Raw genomic sequence first — 24034 nt, forward strand, 5'->3', positions numbered from 1 at the left:
ACACCCAAAAACCAATATGATGAAATGCATGTGGTTACAGTTTTACTTCCTCCCAAGCAGTCAGGCAGATAATCTACCATGAGTGGAAAGTTTTGATTTTGTAGCATGCCGCATGCATTTCTAAATACCTGTGGCCGACTTCCTCAGTGGATCAGACCTGTCCCCCGCTCAGCTTTTTAACCGATGCCGACCCTGTAGACTGCAGTACCCGGGAGCTGTGGAATCGGCGTTCATGAGCCGAGTGAGAAATACCAAACCGGCTCAGACAATGGCCGGCTTTGGAGGTCATGATGGGATTAATAGGACCCCCCCGCCCACCTCCAGCACCCCGACGAGCGACAAACAGCATCCCGGACAGGGAGAGGAATGGAAGGTGACGCGAGGGAAGCGGAGGAATATTAATTCTGTTGTTTCTCGTTCACATAATTACAGTCTGCCCACTGCCAGGCCTCCACTCACACACATGCCTGCGCGCTGTTCACCCATCGCCAGCCCTTGAGCACAGCTGCATATTAGCGCAGCGCTGACAGACTGGGGTAATTGGGACAGACTCCTCGCTGTTCTCTGTAGGAGCTGCCTCTGTGCACCCCCTGCTGCTGGGAGTGGGGCTCTGTGTGTTTGTGTGGAGGACGTCACAGGGTGAGCATCGCATACACATCTGTTATTGGGGGGAAATTAACCCCTTCATTTCCCACAACTGATTGTGTAAATCTCTTGACTCTTGGCTGACTGGTGTATAAGACTTGTAATGGTGAACCACTGGAAAGATATCATACTTTTTTTATTCCCTCATCGATCATAGAAATGCATAAATAAATCCATAAGCCCTCATAAGGAAATTAATAAGTCTCCCCTCTGTAATTACTGGAGGCCTCGACATCGCTGCTTTTGGAGGACACACCTCGGGGTCAGACCGTTTTTACAGTTCAACCATAGTAAGCTGCCTCTGCACAGTCACCTAAACAAGCACACACTGGCTTGTGGGAATATACAGTCTATAGTGTCTTAGAGGGGTGTCCACCCACGCTGTCTGGCAAGAGAGTTGGGGACTATCTGGTAATCCCTGGTGCAAGGACTTGTTCGTTTCTGCTTTTTTACACCCACTGTTGTAGATGAGTAAAGCAGCTCATGCCAGGAAAAGTGACCAGTTAAACTCACGGGAATAGAAAAAAAAATCTAACCACAGACAACTCCATATTTTTCTATTATAATACAAAACTTTATACAGCAAATTATCTCCTGTGGAGTGGAGTGCAGCTGATACTACAGACACAACCTTGGAATTTAAGTCAATCTGGAATCAGTTAAGAAGACAAATATTTATATGCAAAGACTCACACCGATTTCTTGGATGTCTTCCCCACACAACCTCCCACCAACCCATAACTTAAAATGCTCAATCATGACTCTTTTTTTTTACTGCGACATACTTGAAAAGGTTTCAACATCTGTTTTGTGTTTTGGCACGGTCATGGAGGCTTATGTTTTGCATTGTGCATCTTTTCATTTCCCTTTTATGCAAACCGCACTGATAAGATCTCGCTGAACCAGTCACCCCTCTGGTTCATCATTTATTGAGTCGGGCACAGAGACCGGCCTCTTTGTTTTTCCACTGCTGACAGAGGTATAAAGCTAAAATGATTGTCTGATCAACTGCAATGCATATGGTTTTTGGAATAGGTTGACCTTTGTATTATCTTAATGAACTGGTAGCTGACAGGGTCATGTAAGTATATATTTATGAATTGAAGGAACTTGTGTTTCAAGCCCGCTCAACCGACGCTCTGAGCAGAGGTCTTACTGGTTGAGCCCCACCCTAGAGTTTCTTCTTTAACACGCCTTGCTATTTTTGAGCTGACATCATGCCTCATCAGGAAGACGCTGCCAGGCAATAAATGGCAGGGAATCGGAGACTGGAGCTGGCACCGGAAAGCGGCTGTGTGTTACAAGCATGTCATGATCCACTCCCACTTGACAAGATGTCCTGCAGCTATTTTGGAAAGTTCCTTAAGGCAAAGACCAAGACGTTCTTCAGCAGCAGAGGGAGGCAGTTTGTCTGAATTGAATGTAAACGAGATCTGCAGCCAGTGTCTGAATTACTGTCATGACGAGGCTGGGCAGCTGACCCACTGAGATGGGACGAAAATGTATTTATTTATATTTACCCCCCTCCCCCATATCCCGATCTCTTTTCTCGGATTAAATAATCTATTATTATAGTGGCATAGCTCAAGCAGTAGAAGAGCTTATAACAGATACACAATATCATCCTGTCTTCGGCTTGGCAGAGGACCGTCACTGTGAGTGGGAGAGCCCACACTTCTGCACGTACCCATAACAGTCAGGCTGCTGTCCTTTTTTAATTACTGTTGCATTTACAGATTTTGGTGTCTGTTTTCTGTCGTTTGTGGAAGACACTGTGGATGTGGCATGGAGGGATGACATAGTTCGGTTTAAAGATGCCCTTTCCACTGGCTTTAACGCCGGCAGGATCGCACCCTTGATATCTGGTGACCTTTCAGTTTGATAACATTAAATAAAGGTCTCTCTTAATATGATGGGAAGTCATTTGCATAGGTGAACGTGCAAACAGCTAGAACGGTCTCCGGGCAGCTGGGTAATTAATTAATTTTACTAGCCTGATGTTCGCAAAAGGTGCCTCCCTGGAGCTCTTTCTACACAGCAGAATTTACAGCCCTCTCAGATCGGAAAAACCTTCATTTATTGTCAGCGTGTTTTGTTCACAGAGCTAATCTAGGGACCCAGGCATCCATCTCCAGAGCAGGGGTCTATTGCCGGGGCCAAATATTGTAGAGAGGCTGCTTATTTTGGATTTTTGAAGCTGTTCAGCAGGCACAGCCAGAGCCCAGCTGCAGAGGCCAATGGTGACCTGGTGGAATTGTCATCTCACCTTTGACCTCTGACCTCATCTCTGCAGCAGACAGCCCTGTCTCATAACGACCTCCCCCATGCGTTCACAGTGATATCCTCCACAGCGTGCTAGGCTGAGGAATTGACAGTGCCTGGTCCCAGGTGAAAATGATGGAAAAATTTGCAGCGATATAAATAATGCTCAGGTCAGAAACAACAAAGGGGTGGTGGGGGTGTTACCCAATGCTCACAGCACGATATCAGAACGGGAGATTTCAATTATTGCTGGGGTCAATGAAATGAAGAGCCCCCATCCTCTTCTATGAGGTCTGGCTTTGTTTCCAGTCTGTGCAGCCTTTCTTTTTTTTTTTCTTCCTCCTCCAAAGCCCTCTCTCTCTCTTCACTGTTTGTGTGTTCGGAGATGGATGAGAGAGACGCGCACTCGATCAGAGCAGTAGTCGGGTAGTACATGATCGGCGCAGTAGTGAAGTAACCCGTTTTGTGGAAAATTAAACTGAAATGAGTTCACGGCTGGAAGAGACGATGAATAGATATTCTGGAAATGTACAGAAGAACGACATGATCCATGGAAAACGCTGCATTGAATTTACCACAGTAATTCCTTCCTGTCTGCTTCTACTTGGAAGTGTGAACCCCCCCTAGTAATTTAAATGCTACACCATGTCCAAATAGGATCATGCTCTTGTGAAATCTCATGAGATCCTAACACTGGGAATGTCCTCTAAAGCCCTGTAGAGATGTTTTGATGTGCTATGCTGAAGAATGTATCCCAAAGATAGGAATGAGTTTCAACAATCCAAATGAAACAGGTGATGATGATGATGATGAAGAAGAATACAGTTTAATATCCAAAGCTTATATATTCTGAGGCATTCCGAAGAAAAACATGCTGCAGTACAGGAAACCGATTGCTTGTCCCTATCAAGTGCTTGTCTTCGGCTGGTGTCCATACTCAACCTGCTATTAAACACTGTTTTGCTTAGCATCTCTTGTCTCTTTAATCCTTTGTGGATATGACAGGGATGAGTTAAACAGTGGTGAGTATTAAAAGATTTCTTACCACTTACCGGGACGTTCATACCAAAACGGTCATCTCTGATAATCAATATTTACTGTTGTCTGTTTCCACTCCTGAGGGCCAGTCTCAGGATTTAAATTACAGGAAGCAGGATCCTGCTGCCACACAGCCCTCTCTTACCGCCCGGAGAGCGCCGTGAGAGCCGTACCTCAACACCGACACCAGGATGGTCTAGAGGAGCGTCCATTCGAGCAGGGGGGATTTACACACAGTGCACCCCTCAAGAGCGGATGGGTTCCTGTGAGGGATGTTGTTATAGTGCAGAATAATGCTCCTCCTGAATTCATCTGCATCCCCAAAGACTGATTTATAGATCTGAGAGGGGGCACTGACCTGTACTATACACTATTCAGAAGTAAATGTGTTTATGAGCTATACAAGCATATCTTCTGATTATTTCAAATCACTGGGTTCAATAGAACTGTCTCGCAGAGCCACAGTTTCCTACCTGCATGTACAAACAGTGCCGGCCAACGTGACCGCATTACTGATGCTCGCATTTGTACAGTAGAGCCTAACTCAGCCGTGCCAGCAGGCCCTGTGTTCTGTGTACTGTCTGCAAATCTCAGTGGAAAACTAGGTCTTTGGTCAAGCGTCATGTAATCTCTACAGACATGAAATACGCTAGGAGAACCGGGAGGCTGTTTGTTTCTATCAGCCTAAAAACGGAAGAAAAAAAAGGTTCTGTCCTCGGTCCCGAGTCCTCGGTCTCATGTTAACTGCTCCTGACACAGTTAAGATATTCCTGTCTTCAGATGAAGTTCAATGAGAAGCTGCTCTTGGCTCGCAGCCCCTGCTCTAGCCTGATAGAGTAATTATTTTAAGCAGGAAGATGGATGCTTCCCATCTTCGCTCTCAGGGGAGGGGCTTTCTCCTCCAGGTTTCACTGTTTGTTCACTTTGTCAGGACTGCAGGGGACTTTCTTGGAATTTAAAGTTGAAGCGAAATCCATGCGGCTGCAGAGTCGGACCTTACAGAGAAGCCTGTGGATGTTTGACAGTTACGCTTACCTGATAGAAAAAAATACAATCAATAAATAAGTGCTGAAAGAACGGGTGCTGCTGTTCTAGACATTATTTCTCAGGGAGCTGGCGTCCCTCATGCAGCTAAAGTGAGATTATTAAAAGGGCTGAAATATTAGCAAATAATGGTTTTGAATGACCTCTTTGTCAAAGTTAGTCCGTATAATTCCCTATGACGGACGGCTTTGGTGTTTATTGCCAAACCTCTATGCAGCCTGTTCCTAATTTGCTTTTCGACTTTGAGCGGTAGATTTCCACGTCTGGAATCCTGGGTTAATCTTTTCAACTATGTGCGACTACGGGTTTTTGTTATATTCCCCGCACTGTGGCTGCTTCCAGGAACAGAACATGAAATGTGTCTTGACTTATCAATATTGTACTGAATGCACTCTCTTGAGAGACTGAGGAGAGACGATTTATTATTTATTTCATTAAATTAATTGAATGGTTTAATTTATTTTTTATGAAAGGCCTTCTGAAACAGAAAGCAGTAGTAGTAAAATCAAACTATTTCCTCGAGTTATTGCCTGTGCCAGAGCAGCATCCAAATCGATCCTTCATCTCATTTGAAATCCTCTCATCGTGTAGACCCGAAAGAGAATGGAGCCAGATGTTCAATGCGTTGTTAATGTCCTTGAAGGATATTAAACCCAGCACCTCATTATTCTGTATTTTAATTGGCAGCCAATTGCATTCAACCAACAGACTCGCTGATTTCTGTCACGGGCAACTTACCCTGGAAGTCCAAGTCGGTGTCTTTCGGTCCAGTGACATTTTAGGGCTTCCATATGATCCTGTGGAAAAAAGGATCTGAACCTCCTGTCTTTGGGAACAGGAGGAAATGCTACACATGCTTGTTTGTAGTGTCTTCAAAAGATAACAGGAGGACGGAGGTATGAGGGACATGGTCTGGATCTCTGGCCTGGTCCTTGTCATGCCAGCAGGGCACTGTGGTGTGTGTCCGCTGTTTCACCCATCTCTGACATGTGACCCGCTGCTAGCCTGCTCCGCTCTCCTGGCTCCAGCCGGGCTCTGGGCCTGTGCCTCCTCTGTGTTCATATTTAGAGAGCCATCAGGGATGCTGGCTTCAGGCCACTTCATATTTTTCTACACTGCTGGCAGCAAAGCTGTCTGATGCAGGGAAGCAGAAAAACAGGCCCTCTTCGAAAAGAAGCTTAGTGCACAGTCTTCCTGTTTTCTTTCATTATCTCATTAATGTTACAGATGGTGGCAACAGTGGCCCTTTCTGCTGCGCTTGGGCTCGGCCCGTGTGAAGTCACTGCCTCCATCCCCGCGGCTCCAGGGATTAGAGAGTGTGGGGGTGGTGGACCTCAGATGACCTGCCAGGCACACACAGGCACTTTCTGTAGGCAGGAGGGAAAAAGTTCAGCAGGTCAGGTGATTTCTCCTTTTGAGGTTAGCAATAAAATAACACCTTCAAAGTTGTGTTTGGTATAGTCATGAAATGGCCATTTGTGGGCGTTGCTTTAATGGTTTTCTCTAAGGAAACATAAAGATAATACAGTGAATTCTGAGGAAATTCTGGGCACACAGTTTTTTTTTGCATTTTGTTTTTAAACCTGTGTTGTCCCTCAGGCTGCTGGGCTTGCCTCCCTGTCTTCAGCTCACTCTCGGCTCAGGTAATAAATCAGGCCTAATCCAACCGAGCGACAGTTCTCGGCAGAGCACAGAATAGGATCAGGACAGCAGGGATCGCAGATATGAGTGTGTGCCAGGTAGGAGACGGCTGGGGTCACATACTGCAGAATTAAAAATACCTGGACTGTTTCAATCTCCCTAGTCTCCCCTCGGCAGGGTGGTGAAGTGGACAGGTGGTTTGACCTTGCAGCTCCCAGAGTGCACTGGGGCAGGTTCCTCAGGGCTAGATTATACTTATTTCTTGAGAGAAGAAGCAGTTCAATTCAGACAGAGTACTTTCATTAGCTCAGGTGGAGGATCAGCCCGAGTTGACCTGCTTCCAGGGGCTCTCAGCACGTTGCGTGTCTTTAAATGCCTTTTTCGGCTTAGCCTTGAATGCACTCAGTGTGAGATCTCTGGACAAATTCTGTCAGGACGGGCTCTTGAATCTTAAATGCGGTTTAGAGGCCCGATTGAAGTGAAAATATTTACCAGGATGCAGCAGAGTGAAATCATAAGCCATTGCCTCTTATTTGCACACCCTAGACTAGTTCGTTTTCTTTTGTGTTGTTGCTGTTGTTGCTGCTTTTGTCTCTTTTGGTCACCCGTATAGCACATGTAAAAGGAAACTGCCTGGGATTGTTGCAGGTTTTGGAAAGATGGCGAATGTCACAAGCCTAGCAAGCATCTGTTTAAAAATAGCATGCATTTGATGTGATAGAAAAATAAAGAAAAAGAAAGAAAATGATACGCTTTACAATGCGAGATGTAAGTGTTTGATCTGACAGTAATTTACATTGCTCCTCAGTGTTGCCAAAACATGGTGACTGTGCTGCCGGATGTACTCTTTATTTATCTGTGCTTTTTAGCTGTCAATGACACGGGCTTGCTTGCGTGTGTTTTGAAATAATAGGTTGTATACACTGTGCACTACACAATCCAAGATTACAAGGTTGTGTAATGGAGTATGTAATTGACTTTTAATTATAGCTGCTGTAATCGAGAGAAATGCCTTCTTGCATATGTTGGCTTTTGTAGGTGTATAGAAATGTTTACATTAATCACATTTGTGGTGGTTAAGAAAAAAAATATTTTTAAAAACAATATAATACACAGTACTGTAACGTTACTGAATTGAAAACACTGAACTGAAAATGCTTCCAGTGTTATATCTGTTTCATTTTTCTCTACAAATGTAATGTCTAGATCAGGAGCTGTAGGGAAGTGGGTGTTTGTTATTTTCCGAGAAGTGGCTGAAGTTAAATCTGGTGAGCGGTTGTGAAGTCGGTGAGTCCTTGTTCGCTGGGTGTGCGTTCTCGGTGCAGGGAGCTAATGAAACGCTGCCTGCGTTCTCCTCCCAAGAATAAACACAGAAGTGAGAACAGCTTGGGAAGCAGGCGGGGAGAGCGATCCAACGAGAGATGCGGATCCAGGTGTCACCGAGAGTAGAATAATTAGAGGAGCAGAGACCGTGCGCAGTGACAGTCGCGGCTTGATGGAGGCAGACGTGAATATTTAAATTAAATGCTCCAACGGCCAAAGGCAGACTGGGTCGTTCTGTAGACACTTCCCCACAGTTTCAACGCAGACTATGAGAGTGGCAACCTTACTGGATTACTCCTAATTCTGCCATCTAAAGATTTTATTCCTTGTGCAAAACTCATAAAGGGATGAGTGGAAAGGCAGAGCATGGCTGAGCATTTCTGTATAGATCTGGGTTTTGCAGTAATGTGCAGAGGGGACCCGCTGCCACACCCCAGATCAGGGCCCTGGAAACTCGGACATCTGTTGAACATTAGACCTTGAGACTTCCGTTAAAGCTGGGAACGGCACAGAGGTTTCAGCACGACTGAATATTGTCACCTCCGTGTCTCGACACAGCTGCCCTTTCATCCATCACCATTCAGAGACATCAAATTAATTGCCAGCAAGAATGCAAATACAATAAAAGCTCATTCCCAGCAGTGACAATGGCTATCAGTAACCAGAGGGGGGGTAAACTTTGTTCAGTATTCCTTAATTTGAAGTTATTAAACTCCTTTTGTGTTTCCAGTTGCTTTTGAAGGCATTAACTTGAAAGACTTTATGGAAAGTATATTTAAAAAAGGCAAAGCAATATAAATTGGGAATCTGCAGGCGAATTGAAGTGGGGCTCGTGCTAGCAGAGTATCTGAGCACTGGTGTTCCTTCCCATGCAGTGTAATTGAATAGTCCCACACAATTACACAGCTGAGAGATGGGGACGGTTTTATTGCTTGCAGCACAATGACATTTACAGGATCTCAGCAAAGGTTAGTTTTAATGGAATTAATCTTTGCTTAATGTGGCAGCGAGCAAAGTGGCCGTGGAGCTGGAGGCAAGTCGGGGTGAGGGAGGGCCCACAGTGGAGAGGGCGCAGTCAAACTGAGGGGGCACGGATGAGTTCAAAACAAATAATCATCTCGAAAAGCATATGTAAACTCTGCACGCCCCCCTCTGTTGCACAAACAGCGCGCACAGATACTGAGTGGAAGAGTGCAACAACAGTCACTAGACTCCAGTGTAGAAACTGCTTGAATAAACTGACCATCTCTATCATTGCACTGTCATTGTCACTGTGCTTTCAAAATTCAAGTTTCAGGGTGCAGTTTATGGACACTTTAAAGCGGCTGTGGTGGCTTGTGAATACTAAAACTAAACTGCTTGGCAAATGATCATGAAACATCCAGAAGATTTTCTCTGAGAGTTCAGCACGGAGCGGGATAAAAAGTGTTTAAAAACCCTCTATGGCAGTGTAGTGAATCCCATTTTGTCAGTGTCAAATAAATGGATAAGACCATAAAGAGAGTGAATTACAGGGATCCTCATGTTCAGACTGTTGTCCACCTCTACTAGTCTTTTGAATCAAGCTAATGAGCTGATTAGGGGCCCAATTAAGTCTGTCTTAATGATAGTTGATAGTTTTTCCTTTTGAAACAATTAGAAAAACATATTTGTCACCAAAACAAAAACAACTTGGTTCCTTTCAATTTATCAGTTAATGGAGACGAGCTGATTAATTAATGAGTGTGCATGCAACGCTTTTGGTCAGGATAGTCCGTGTAGATCCACTCTGAGTCAGCGAGTGTGTTGCTGCGTTACAGTGATGCCCCCGTGCTGAGGATAGCGCTCAGGACCTCAAAGCAGTGGCTGTGGTCCCCCTGGTGTTCCCTTAACAAGCACCGAAAAAAGGAACTTTTCATTTTCATTCAGTTGACTAATGCGGAAGGAACAGACCTTTTGAGTCAAAACAAGCATTTAAGCAACCGCCACTTGTGTTAATCCCACAGACACAGTTATTCCACGGCCACATTTTCAACGGGAGGTCATTAGTCATGCTTTGTAATTACAAGGTGCAAAGACACGGGGCCTGGTTGTGTCTGTTAGAGGACCATGTGTTTGTCAGTCATTGTTGGGGGAAGAAAAAAAAACCCATGAAAACAAATCAATTGCTGCATGAGTTGCAGACACAGATACTGCATGTTAATCTAAATTATTTTTAGACTCCTTATTTGGGGGCCTCCTGTCTGTTTCAAACCGTGACCTCTGTGGAGATTCACTCTGGCTGTAGGTGTCCTGCGGTCTCCGTTGGGGGTCACAACACCGCTCTCCGTCACCCGGTTTCAAGCTGCGGTTTCTGTCATTAGCATTAAGCACATTTCAGTGCTCTTGTAGCTGGGGTTTAAGGTGTAGTTCAATCTGTAAAATCACCCACTGCAGGGATAAACGGTATGTTCGAGAACGGTACTAGTCTCTGAGTGCCTTCTTCTGAAAATGTTACAATATATATATTTTCATAATTTTACTTTCCTCAACAGGTTAGGTAGTTAGGAACCATTTTTGGGCCATTAAATTTGACTCACTCTCTTCTTCTCTCCCTCCCTCCCTTCCTGTCTCCGTCTCTTGCTCAGCTTCAAGCGCTGTGCCCGTCCCTGAGGAGCCCTGGCCAGAGTGTCCACCATGAGGAAGTTTGCCTACTGCAAAGTGGTGCTGGCCACCTCGCTGGTTTGGGTGATGCTAGACATGTTCATCCTGCTCTACTTCAGCGAATGCAACAAGTGCGAGGACAAGAAGGAGAGGGGTCTGCCTGGCCGAGATGGTGAGGACGGCACCGAGCCAGCCCAGAGATGCACGGGCACACACAGTCCCCAGAGGCCCACAGACACACAGTCCCCAGAGACGCACAGACACAGAGTCCTCAGACACAGCTCCACAGACCCGCAGAAGCACAGTCACATGGTCATTCTGACGCACGGCCACGCAGTCGTTTACTTCCACAGTCAGACAGTTCAGAGGTACACGGTTCCAGAGTCGCAAAGTCTCGCAATAACACTAGCCAGAGACTTCTGTGTGGCAAAATCCCCCTCCCACTTCACTCCCCCTCAGGTGTGTTGTGCCGAGGTCACACGCTTACAGATCAGTTTACTACTTCAGTGTGTCAAACTCCTGATCCGCCACTTCAATCGTAGGATATACCTAGAGCATGCTGACATAATCTGTGCTTTAAAACACTACTAGAATGCCGGGTGTTTGTCTTTATTCACGGTTTGCGGCTTACGGATAAAAAGAGGAGAGGGGGTGACTCGGCGCATCAGCAAATTTGCTGCAAAAACCTGAAATGCATACAGATGAGCACCCTTGTTGTGTCTGCGTTCAAAGTACTGAGGCGCTCTCTGGAAGGGTAAATGAGGTAAAACCATGTTTCTTAAATGGCAAAAAACTCAAACAAAACAAAAGAGCTCCTGAAGCACATATGCATCCTTCCCATGTGTGTATTTGGTCTGTACTTTAAATTTTCATTCATTTGTTTACTGAGGAACAGCTATAAAGTAATGCAGTATACCGCCATCAGCGTAATTCACAGAAAAGTCAATTTAAAAGACTATAAAGGAAATGATATGATGGAAAATGTTAGACAGTAAAGCGCAACCACACATGTGCTGAGTCACAGCTGGCGGAGTTCACACACAGAGTTTCTCACAGCTAATAGTGAAACGCCTTCCTTATCGTTTCAAGACTGAAAGGACCTGTTTTATGATGGCACGCATGGCCAGTCTCTAATAGTATGAGATCTACTTTGGGATCCATATCCGAGCATGGGCTGGTCTCCTCACGTCGACAGGACTAAAGCAGCGCTCCCGAACTCTCAGAGGGGCAGGCTGTGCGCATTGATTCTCAGCTCGGTTGCTCTTAATTGCCATGAAGTGGGGTCTTTGGTGTGTAACTTGGTGGATGAGCTGGGTGACTGGGAGTCGACTCCGTGACTCATTAGTCAATTTCATACTTCCGCCACTGCCGAGGTGCACTAATCTGCTTACTGGCCATCGAGTGTGTGTGCTGACGGCACCCCGTGCAGATATGCATTTCATCTGTATCCACTAAGGCTCATCAAAATAATCTTCCCCATGCTGAAAAGGAAGCTTAAGGCAGTAGCATAGGACTCGATGGATGTGCGCATGGTGTGTCCATGAATGTGGTTTTGGGTGGTTTGAGATTGCTGTGGTGAATAAAACATAAGAGAACATTGAAGTAGCAGGATTAGTAGTTGTAGTTGTAGTAACAGGAGTAGTAACAGCGATAGTAGTGGCAATTACAGTATCAGATGTAAGAGTAGTAGCAGCAGTTTGATACAGGGCTTTAGTATTAAGCAATACACTGGAGTCGAGATACCAATTCTGTTGGCCATTTAGGTTGCATTGTGCGGACTTGATTAACTGTCACTCTCACTGTAAGCTCTCGGTACAGTCGGCTCATTTGGCGCAGAGTATCGGGCTCTGAGCAGTCTCTTAATGTGCTCTAAATGGAAACCCTCAACAATGGAGCTTTTCAAGCGCAGCTGAGAGCTTATAGAAATGTGAAAGTTGGTTTTAAAAGGCGCTGTTTAATCTTCTTTCCCCGTGACAAGCTTGCCTAGAGCTCTCCAACTTTCATCTTATTAAGAATTTAAATGTACAGTCTTTAAAATACAAATAAATCAAACATTTTTTAATCTCGGGCAACATCAAAGGACAATGCAGGTATCTTTGTAATTTGCTGTGCAGACTGTGCATGCACTGTTTTGTGGGGTTACAAGTTCAAAATCATATTAATTCAGGTTACCCCAGAATACACACACTTTTGGGTCTGCAATATTGTGTTTGGAAATGTGTCTTTTAAGATCTAATATTGTCGCTAGTGTTTGCAGCCGGGGACACGAGGCACTGGGCTGGAAATTAAATAAATAAATCATACTTGCGTGTACAGCACAACACCAAACTCTTGTATACTTTCTTGTATGTTTCATTCGGTGATTAGATTGAAGCAGGAATGTTCATTCAGTAACCTGTCGGCATAACCTATAATATAATTGAGAGGTTGCAAAATACGAGGAGTTCAACAAAAATGTTCCAATCCAACCTCGGTTTGGTTCTACTTCCTACAAGAAGTAAACGGCCAGTCAGCCAAATGAAAAAGTATCCAAACAAGGTGTTGCAAACAGCTGGGGCTCTACAAGGTCGCTTCAGTTTATACAAATGATCAGTACATAACTATGTGAATTAATAATAATAAGTTCTTTATAATATATTATTATTAATATATTTTACTTATTTACTATCACATTGTTGATATAGCCAGGGGTTCTAGTTTAATGAATAAAAAAAGGTGAAAAAAGTAAGATTTCAGGAGTTCAGTAAACTATTATGTTTGTGTCCAACAGTGTGTGACAGGGTGAGGCGTGCGCCTGCATGGTGCTGTGCTGAAAGCGTTGTATAATCGCATTTGAGACAGAGAGAGAGAGAAAATCGGAAAAGAGTGAACGTAGTGTTTGTATTTACTTATTTTTTTTCCTATTTATATGCCTATGAAATAATTTGTCATCAAGCCCGGGTGCCCTCAGACCCCAGGTTTATACATTGTAAACTCAAAAAACCCGGGTCTGGAATTTTCTTCCGGTTTTGTAAACGTTAATTGTCACCCACATTCATTTGAAATGTTCCATTATCGGTACAAACATGTAAAACAATATACATTACAGAAAACAATTAATGAATGAATGGAATAGAAAAGTAGCCGTGTGTTTCTGTGAGTGCAGTGGGCAGGTGTGGACGGAGGGAGAGCCGCCACAGAGCAGCTGTTTTCCACTGGGGCATTTTGGTCGGGAGCAGCAGACTGACTGTCTCAGATTCCTTCTGACTTTTTCTGCATTAACCTATATTTTTGCTGGTGCTTTTCCAACCCCCCCCCACCTCCCGTCTCCAGCCAGGCTTGCTCATGTTACTTAAATTTTCGTGACTTACAGGCATTACTTTTATTAAAAACATTTAGATGTATTTGATTCAAAAATATATATTCAAACCCCCTGTTGTTTTTTTGTAAGTTGGCGTCACCAGTCGCCCCCTGCCTGCATCCCCTTCTCCCAGTCTCGGTCAGGAACATGCACACTAAGCACTACCGCACGTTTCTCTTTGCTGCTCATTGCCAGGCTGATTGTTCACAGTGTCTTTCTGGCAACTGCATTCCTTCTTCCGGTACATTAAAGTGAGAGATTGTGTGGCCTTTACTGGAAGCGTATTTTTGCCACACCTGAGCTCAATAACACACTTCCCCCCAGAACACAAACCTCAGGTCCTTGAGAGCCACATAGCTGTGCAGCAACTCGTCTGAGGCGTTCACAGGCCCCGTCTCCCGTTTCATTTTCCATTCGCCGCAGGGTTTGAAATCCTGTATGTTTCAGGGAATGCATTATACCAGGAAGGAGACCCGTTCGGTTTCAGTCTTGTGTTTCCCCGGAGAGGAATCGTTAGGGAAAGAAACCCAAAACGTTGGTGAACATTGCAGTTAGTTAATGACACCAGTCTGGCATTGTGTGAACTGTAAGTCGCCCCCCAAATAAGGGTGTCTGCCAATAAATAAATAATAATAATAATAAACACAGTGCACCTCATTCCAGAACAGCTGATCACAGTGTTCACATTTCCTGAGTGGAATAAAGGCAGTAAGAGCAGGATCTATGAATCACGCCATTGCAATGCACTGTTAAGCCCCCTTCTTCCTGCGATTCAGAAGCGCGTTGCCCTTTGCTATTATGGCATAGCTGTGGTTTCTCTCTTTACAAAAAAGTGCTATTTCTTTAACCAGGGCTTCAGTTAAGTATGCAGTGCATTTATTGCTGTTTTTTCCCCCAATCATATTTAAATAAAAAAAATAAAAAATGAATGATCCTATTTAGCCCAAAATGTTTGTGCTTCCAAACTCAGACTTTATGTAAAATGATACGGTTATCGTCTCTGGTCAGTGTCGGTCCACATATAACACAGCTCAGTAGTCCAGTGCTCTACAGCTGCATTCAGATCCTTCTCAGGACATCAATACCTCAGCCAGGGGTTACCTAGACCTGCTGGCCACCATGCCCTGGTGAGCTGTAGTGTCCTGAAGCTCGTGTCTCTTCCCTGCAGAGGTGGTGCAGAAACCCCAGGAAGGGCCAGGGGAGATGGGCAAACCGGTGGTCATCCCCAAAGAGAACCAGGAGAAGATGAAAGAGATGTTCAAGATCAACCAGTTTAACCTCATGGCCAGCGAGATGATCGCCCTCAACAGGTCACTGCCCGACGTCCGGTTGGAGGGGTGAGTACTGTAGAACGCTGCGACCCGAGAGGGGGGGGGTTGGGGCCATCGTAGCAGGTCTCGGGAACAACTGGGAGTGAGCTCTTAGTGTGGGGGGTTTTGTGCAGTGTTTTTTTAGTGCTAGTTAGCGATGGGCCCTCACTGTGAGAACACGTGATCTTTGTTCCCAGAATAGTTCCCACACTGCGCAGGTTGGGCCTGGCGTGGAGATCACCGAGTGTGGAGAGCTGTAATCTCTCTATCCTTTTGTTTGTTTAAAATATTGACAAAGGAATATGAGGAGAGAATCATGTGGCGCTCTGGCTTTTCTTTCCCAGTGGTCAGGGAGAGATGCCATTCTCTTTGCCCTTGAGGAGCAGTTGGCAGGGCTGGATGAGACAGGACGTGGCATCACTTTAAAAGCCTGTTTCTTATTACCAGCCTCCGACCCTGGCCTCTATCTCTCTCTCTCTATTGTCGTCCCTGTGAAAGGATTGCTGGGTGTGTTTGTCTCATGCTCAAACCTCCCTGTGTGGCGGGGCGGCTTGTGTCACGTCAGCAGAATTTCAGCAGTGACGCACATCAGTTGTTTGCTTTCTGAGATTTTTTTCCACCATTTTTTTTTCTCCCCTTTCTCTTTCTCTCGTTCAGGCACTGAAGGGGAAAAAAAAACACATCTCTGTTCTGTCTCTGGATTCTGTTTCTTATTTCCAGGAGCAGAGGTGCAGCTGTCGAGCAGCGTTAGTGTTCTCCAAAGGGAGGGCTGTGGAATCAAAGCCGTGCGAACTTGTCCCTACACAAGATGGATATTCAGGGTTTTTTTTTGTACAGGAGGTTAGGAACTGCAGTCCTGCATTTCTTGTTGAACTTGATGTGGTTATGCCGCGTAATTAAACTTGGTCAGATATTTTCAGGATTTTAAACACTGTTGTCAAATCCCCAAAGTGTGTTCTGCCTTCAAAGGCATTGTTGTCGGCTTGCTTTACACAGACAGTGTTAGAAGCAATAACACAAAAGCATAGGGCATGCTATAGCAAGTCCAGTTACAACCATAAATGACTTAATTATTGCTGAATTAATAAATACACTTAAACTGGTGATTTCAGTTTAAACGGTTGTGGGAATTCACTGAGGAAAAAAAGTAAAATAAAATGCAGATTTTAAGTAAACAATATCTTTTCTGAAGGAGAAATCCTAAAGCTAGTGAGAAACCTAGACCCTTCAGTCTATCCTGGCTCTCAGTGTAGGAATAGAGCAGCTGAAGGGCTCCAGTTCTGAGGATGGTGAGGAGGCCAACAAGAGGACATCACAGGGAGCAATAGAGAGGAGAAGCAGCCAGGGGGTGTCAGTGTGGTCTGTCTTCTCTGAACCCGGTTCGAATGTGCATCTCTGTTGTGATGTGTCAAAGCAGTGCGTCCCACAGCGACTCTGTCCCCCGGGCTGAGACAAACCAGCCACCCGACGCTGGCACGCCGGGGAAATGGAGCCAAAAAGCAATCAGAGGAACTGTGAGAAAATGCTGTTAAGAAGCATTAGAAACCATTAGATTTCGAGGGAAAATAAATATGAAAAAGATCATAAGGCCATAATCCTCCTCCTCCTCCTTCTCTTCTTTCTTCTGATTTCTTTCCATGTCTATTTGTTTTTGATGGCTTGTGTATTAAGAAACATATTACGTTTCAGCGGACAATTTGTGCAACAGCTGGAAAATTATAATACCATTTTGCAGCTTTTTCCATCACAGTAAACTCCTCGTAGTTTTAAAGTATCTTTTTATGTTTTCAATGTGAATAACCTTTTTTTTGCATGGACTGAAATGGAAAAAATTTACCATTACTTTCTTCCAACTTATTTTTATTTATTAAGCTGGCAAAGCAGTTTACGGAAACTTGGAGAGCAGATTCTGAAGCGAGGGCTCGTTGCTTCAAAGAGGGCTTGACTGACGGGCAGTGCTGCCAGTGTGGTGCAGTGAGTGTTGCCCAGGGGCAAGCGGCATTAACACTACAGGTTGGCCGTTCTTTCATTCAGGAACCACAGACTAAAGACTCCTTCTCCCATTGTCCTGGAGAGCCCCTGTAAGCCGACCGCTTTTAGTATTCACATAGGGGCCCGGCGCGATTGAATTAGATATTGTGAATCTGGTCTCTCTTAATGCACTGCCTGTGTTCTCATCTCTAGGGAGTTGTCGTTAATGCGATTAGGCATCTCAATACGCCTTTTACTGATAATGCCTTTAACCCCGACACTGCCCAATAAATTCAGGGAGCTTTTTACAAGCCCCCTTGCTATGAAATGCCACTGCCAAGCCTCACCGAGACCACTGCTTGATTTATTGTAGCCATTATTATTATATATTTTTTTATAAACTTAAAACACAAGAACGGAACAGGCTGATTAAACTGCCTTGTATAATCTCATATGAGGCCCAGTGAGATGAGCTGAAAGAGGGGTGAAATGTCACCGCAGCGATTTAAATGCATTGCCAAGGGATGGGGTGAGGGCAGGGCTGCAGGTGGCAGATTTGTTCAATTTGTTCAACTTGTGCAATAGCAGAAACTCACTGGGTCAAGTAGAAATCGGGGCTTGATTTTGGGGAAATGCAGTTTCTGTCTAAAGATAGATTTTGAGTGAATATAGTTCCTGTCCAAGAAAAAGGAAAATTGTTGTCTTATTATATATTTTGTTTTTCGAACCAATGTGGTTGACTTCTTGAATGCAAAATAAGAGAGTGGTGAAAATCCCCACATGTGCTTGTAGTCGCACTGTCTCTGGCCTGTGCGGCGCGGTGTGGGGTCTGGCCTGGGGTGAGTGGCTAAGTGGGAAAGTGGCGTTCACTCGGGGAGCAGAAGTACTTTTCACTCCTTGTTCTTTCTCCCTGTTCAACAGGAAGTTCAGATCCCGTTTAGAATTTGCTACATTATTTATCGTTCTTTGCTTTTCTTGTAAGCGGTATGCTCTTCCTATAAAGGACAGCTGAGCATGGATCGCAGAGCCTCAGGGTCTTGCTTCATCTGACACAGAACTAGGGAACAGTAGGGCCAGGCACAGGGAGAGCACCGAAAGTTTGAGAAAATAATTAGAGACGGGAAGCTGACAGACTTGCAGTGGCTCGCTTACATGCCTAGAACACGGAGACACCAGCTAACAGGCGAACATTGTGGTCTGTGCTCGGTATGTTTATCTGGGGTTTCATTTGATATTTTTAACAATTAAAAATAGGTGTTGAAGGACGCATTTATGTAAGTAACAGCGCCACACCCCTACCTCCTCTGAGTGCAGAGTGTGCTGTGGGTTGCCCTTATATATTTGTTCTTGCATTGTTTCTTTTCCCTGGTAAAATATATAACGAAGCAAGCAAGCATTAGGGCTTTGAGACTGAGACAAGGAGACGAACTATATTTGTCAAAATGAAGTAGGTGGCATGGGGCGGGGTGAGCCGCACAAAATGCTCATTAGTGTCTATAACTGATAATTGCATCGTTTAGTGAATATGTGCTGCAGACAGAAGGACGTGTATGCGATCTTGTGATTATTTGTAACTTAGCAACAGTTATACTCTTTCAAGACTAAATAAATAAATAGTCTTTCCCTCTTTCTCTATTCTTGCGTTTTATTTCACAATGCAAGTTTCACCAGCGGGATGGGAACTAAATTAATACTTCCATGTAAAGAAGGGTCTAAATAATTCTGTTTCCACAAATTATGTGATCAAAGACTTCAGAGCATCAAATATTAAATTTAAAAAACAGAAAAATCTGATCTCAAAGCAGATGAATATAAATGGCTTCGTAATGAACGGAGAAGTCATTCTGCAGCTCCAGGCAGCTCGGCAGCAGCGCTATGTGGTAACTTGTCTAAGAGAACAAACAAACATGAAATAAATAAAGAAACACTTCCACTGCTTGCAGAGAACAAAGCGTGAGCTCTTGAAAGAAAGCAGGCTTGCTCTCTGGTCTCTCAGCTTTCAGGTTGTACTTGCTGCTCTGTAGTGTCCAGGAAGCTTTGATATAATTGGCTCTAATACCACTTCCCAAAGCAAAGCGTATAGGTTTGCTTTTGCCTATCCCCCTCACTGTGACAGCGCTGCCTCGTACCTGTGAAGAGTGCAGATCTTTATAATGAGATCCGTTTGCACTTGGCGAGAGTTTTGTTTTTCTCTGTAGAGCACGGCCCGCCCGCCATCTTTGTCCCTCAGAGCGTAGTAAGCCCCCATGTGCCATGGCGCTGGCCAGCTGCTTGTAAATGCGCTGATAAGTGACGCCATGGAGAAATCCTACCCAGGAAATTTTCCAGAAACTGTCCTCTTGCCTCTGTGTGTGTTGGTTTAGCATTCCTTGTGCCCCCTCCCCCCCACCCCAGCTGAGCGCTGCAGAGAGCAGAGCAAGACAGGATGGCTGAAGCGCACAGAGACCCCTGCTGTGTCTGTTGAGCAGTCTCCGGGTAAACAGCACTGTTTGTGTTATTGCCCCCCTGTGTGGGACAGGATGGTGACATTTTATCAGTATGCTTCTAAATTTAAGTTCTGAAGGTGCCTAAGAGGTTGTAGCCAGGACCCAGACAGACTGAAAGGTCAGCCGTTTCAGGAAGATCGAAAGGAAACAAAAGGAGATGGATGACGTGGAAGGATAACATTCACGTCGTTGGGTCTGGTCCCTAATTTTCCTTCACACTTGGAAAGGAAGTGAGACAGACCATAAAGTGCTCTCTGCATCATAAGATTTCAGCTAGTGTTTTAAACGAGGTCGAAATATGGAGTCTTGGATTGTTCCTTTCAGGGGTTTCAAGAGCAAATGCCAAGTGTTACGCACAGAAGGGATGAAGACAGCATGCACTTTTTTAAATGAGCGCGGTCCAGTCCTATCAGTGTGGCAGCACACAGACACACACACACACACATACCCAGGCTCAGACATGGCCGTTCACAGCAGTCCTCCGAGCTCTGCTTCACCTCGCCAGCTGTCTCACTGCGAGGAACCAATGTCCAGATAAGATTATCTGCAGGGAAAACGACAACATCCGTTTCTCTAGTGCAGATGTGTATCTTCTTCAGAAGGCCAGAGAAATACAAGAAAATGCCATACATTCCAACAGCGTTGAATAGGTCTTCCACTGTAGCATAAAATAAAAAATGATAAAAAGATAAATTATTCTAATAGAAGAACAAGAGCACAGTTCACAGAATAAACTGCACTCCAGATGTAATATTTAAAATTCTTTATTGCTCTTTAAGAACTAAATACAGTTTTATACACACACATATTACAGCTAGAAACAATCGGACCCTTTGACCCTGTTCTCCTTCAAGACTGAAGTCACCCTTCTTAACGCAACAGTGCTTAATTGTAATCTACAGACACTGAACTATTAAAAGGTAAATACATTTATATTCTCCACTATATGTAATATATACAGCTCTGGAAAAAATTAAGAGACCACAGCAATTTTTTCTTAAATCAGCATCTCTACATGTATGGCAGCCATTCCATTCCTACATATGTGTATTTGGAATTTGGGATGAATGTTGTCAGTAGTTCATAGAATTAAACAAAAATGTTCATTTTACCCAAACACATGCCTATAAATAGTAAAACCAGAGAAACTGATAATTTTGCAGTGGTCTCTTAATTTCCTCCAGAGCTGTATATCACATCACCATCAGCCTGTATTGATCCACTTGCTTCGATCTACAGCTTCTCTTTTCCATGTCATGCCTGCAAAGTGTATGATTTAATCTTCCCATCTTGTATGTGTTCTTCTAGGTCTCCTCATCTCTTGGTATCCATTTGATAGCTTCCTCTGTCCATCTTGGATCTGTTCTTCTTGCAATGTGTCCGGCCCATTGCTATTTTCACTCTTTCAATGACGCATACATCGTTCCATGCTTCTTTGTGTCATTTGCAATTTCTGTAACATTTTTGCATTTAGTTACCAGGTTTCGCAATCATAATCAAGCACTGGTAGTCTGCATTGATCAAACTCACTGCTTTTGATTTCTTCCTTAATATCTCTGTCTGCGCTGATTTGTTGTCCAAGGTAGACATAACATTTGACTTCCTCCTGTATCTGTTGATATACTTCAGTTTTCGTAGATTTAGCACAGCTGTTAAACATGATTTTGGTTTTACTCCGGTTCATTTTAAGTGCAGTTTTCTTTCTTGAATCTGAGAGTTCTTGAAACTGAAGCTGCCGATCTTCAGGTGTTTGTGCAAATATGACAATGTCATCGGCAAATCATATGCACATAAGCTCTGTTAAACTTGGATCATTTTGTCTCCTTGAGTACTCCTTTACAAATCTTGATCTAGTCAGTGTCTTAGTAGAGTCAGATTGTTGATATAGCATTGTTGAAGATGTATTTAATAAGAGTTATATAGGTTTCCTAAATGTTTTGATTTCTTGTTTTGAGTCAAGTACCTTCTCATGGTCAACAAAGCCCAGGCCCAGGGAAGCTCATATTCTCTGCATCTTACGAATACTTCTCTGACTATTTGTATGATCCATCATGTTTTATCCACTTCTGAAACCTGCTTGTTCTATTGGTTTGGAAGAAGACAATGTGTTAATATCTTTGTAAATACTTTGTATAAGATGGGAATTAGACTATGTGGGCCTACAGTTCTTCAGTTGTTCTGTGTCTCATTTCTTGTGAAGAAAAATGAGAGCCTGTGCTTGTCAGTGGACACTTGTGTGATATCTGCATCTCATCCAGGTTGCTTGTGGTGTTTGTGTAGGACCTATCCCAAGTGAAACAATGTAAAAGTGAACAAAATGAATCGGCAATTCTTAAATGAGAAAAACAAAACAAAAGGGATAATGTTTTGCTCAATTTTTAGAGCTGGTTATATGCCCTGTATTTAGTTCATATTTAATTAAACACCGCAGAGTCGATAGAAAGCTTTTAAACATTTTAATCAATTACAGCTATTCGGCTGTGTGCGATGGATTATTAGATTAAGAGGCATAATTAACAGCTGTGGAGAAAATCTATGACTGTACATTATGATGGCCAAACAAAACAGCTAATAATGTAGAGCAATGAACTGCAGAAGCTGCTGCTCTGAGTGGCTTGGCAGTAGGAGTGCTTTAGGCTAAAATACAGTCAAATGTTAGTGAAGCAAGCCCTACAAGTCATAGTGTTTCCTCTTTATTGTGAGAAAAGCTGCCCACAAGAGAGACGGACCTGAAGTCAGCTGCAAGAACGATTAAAAGCAATGCATACAATATAACTGTTCATTAATGCAATTAATTGATGGTCAACATTGCCCTGGCACCACCAGGAACTGTTGGGGTAATTATTATCTTTCCTGAACAACAAGGGAGGGACTCGGGGAAGGCAAAGTGGCCGAAGAATATGGAGACCCTTGTTGTGTCTGTCTGAGGCTTCATGAGTGAACAGCCGTGCTTTTGTTATTGGGCCCTGTGTGTGACAGGATGCAGATGCATTATCAACTCCTCTGATGCGTCTAGAGTTTGATCTGAATATGCTGGAGTGCCTGCCCGTCTGGTTTTGGCTGCTCTGATGCAGAAGGGATGGTTTTGCTTCTCAAGAAACCCAAGTATTGTGGGGACTGTGGGATGGGTTCAGCACTGGAGTCTCTGCATAACTTTGCTCAGAAGTTAAATTGAATGCAGGCTCCGGGCTTCATGGCCTTGTGGTTCCTTACCATCTTAACTGAACAGAAAAGCAACAACAATAAAAAAAACAGCCAGTTGTGGTCCTTTGGTTACTTTCTGGAGTAGTAGTATTATCCTAAATCATACAGGATGAGATGGACTGGAGGGTGCCATGACATAAGATGCAGTGCGACAGAGCAGCGCCTGTGGCCTGTTAAGGGTGCAGAACGCAGCCAGTGTGGTGTCCCAGTGTTGCATAACAAAGCGACTTGGTCTTAATTAAGTGTACGGGCGCATTAAAGCATAAATCAGTCAAATGATAGATGAGCTACACTGACTGGAAAAGCAGGGCGAGAGAGTAAATCAAAGTTCTGTCATCCTTGGACGGAATCTCATTTGACGGCACATGGAGCACGACCAAAGAGGCGCAGCAGCGTGGCGCTGGAGTGGAAGGCCGAGGCGCCACACATCAGTGCCATATACTACCAGGAAGTCATAATTCTGTGGAATCCTCTCTATCTCACAAGGCCTTGGGTCAAGTTGGGAAAGGATAACTGTCAGAGTCAGCCCAACTGTTTATTACTGTGTTTTCACCCCAGCCAGCCCAGTTAGGATCAAGATGGGGGGGGGGGGGGTTGTGGGGTTGCACCTGAATGACGGTCTAATGGAGTGGGGAAGTGGAAGGGGATTGATGAAGCCATCTTTGGTTACCAGGTATTAGAATAGCCATGCTAATGCTAATGGCATCAACCAAAGAAGAGCTAAAGTCAAGCCAATGTTTGCATAATTGTGCTTGATTTATCTAGTTGCTCTACCTGACTGTGAGATTAAAATGAATGCAATTCCAAGGGGAAAAGAAGCAGCCTGGTGTCTTATGCTAAAACATTTCACAGATAGCTTCTCGCTTATTAATATTCACAATTATTATTATTATTATTATTATTATTATTATTATTATTATTATTATTTTCCTCCAGAGACCATGAATTCCAGGCAGAAGCAGCCTCAGAAGATGTGTGTGATATTGTCTCTGTCATAAAATCCGTGGTCCTTCGGGATCCGTAAATAGAAAAAACTGGTGGCTTAGTCTGCACTGTGTGTCCTGATTGAAGACATCAGACTATGGCCTTGTTGGTGAAGCAGACTATTTAGACTTACAAGACAGGTACTAAGGTTCAGTGAAACCAGG

General features: G+C 44.1%; 1 protein-coding gene across 2 annotated transcripts in view; it reads left to right on the plus strand.

Annotated features, from left to right (window-relative positions):
• Nucleotides 1-24034, plus strand: part of galnt1 (UDP-N-acetyl-alpha-D-galactosamine:polypeptide N-acetylgalactosaminyltransferase 1) — a 122146-nt gene that overhangs the window by 47989 nt on the left and 50123 nt on the right. For both annotated transcript variants that reach the window (XM_066691383.1, XM_066691382.1), the window contains 2 exons: nt 10560-10747; nt 15084-15252. In XM_066691383.1, the coding sequence (XP_066547480.1) occupies nt 10609-10747; nt 15084-15252 (308 nt within the window). In that variant the 5' untranslated portion in view covers nt 10560-10608. The remainder of the gene's footprint in view (nt 1-10559; nt 10748-15083; nt 15253-24034) is intronic.

This window comes from Amia ocellicauda, chromosome 18, assembly GCF_036373705.1.
Source record: "Amia ocellicauda isolate fAmiCal2 chromosome 18, fAmiCal2.hap1, whole genome shotgun sequence".
NCBI lineage: Eukaryota > Metazoa > Chordata > Actinopteri > Amiiformes > Amiidae > Amia > Amia ocellicauda.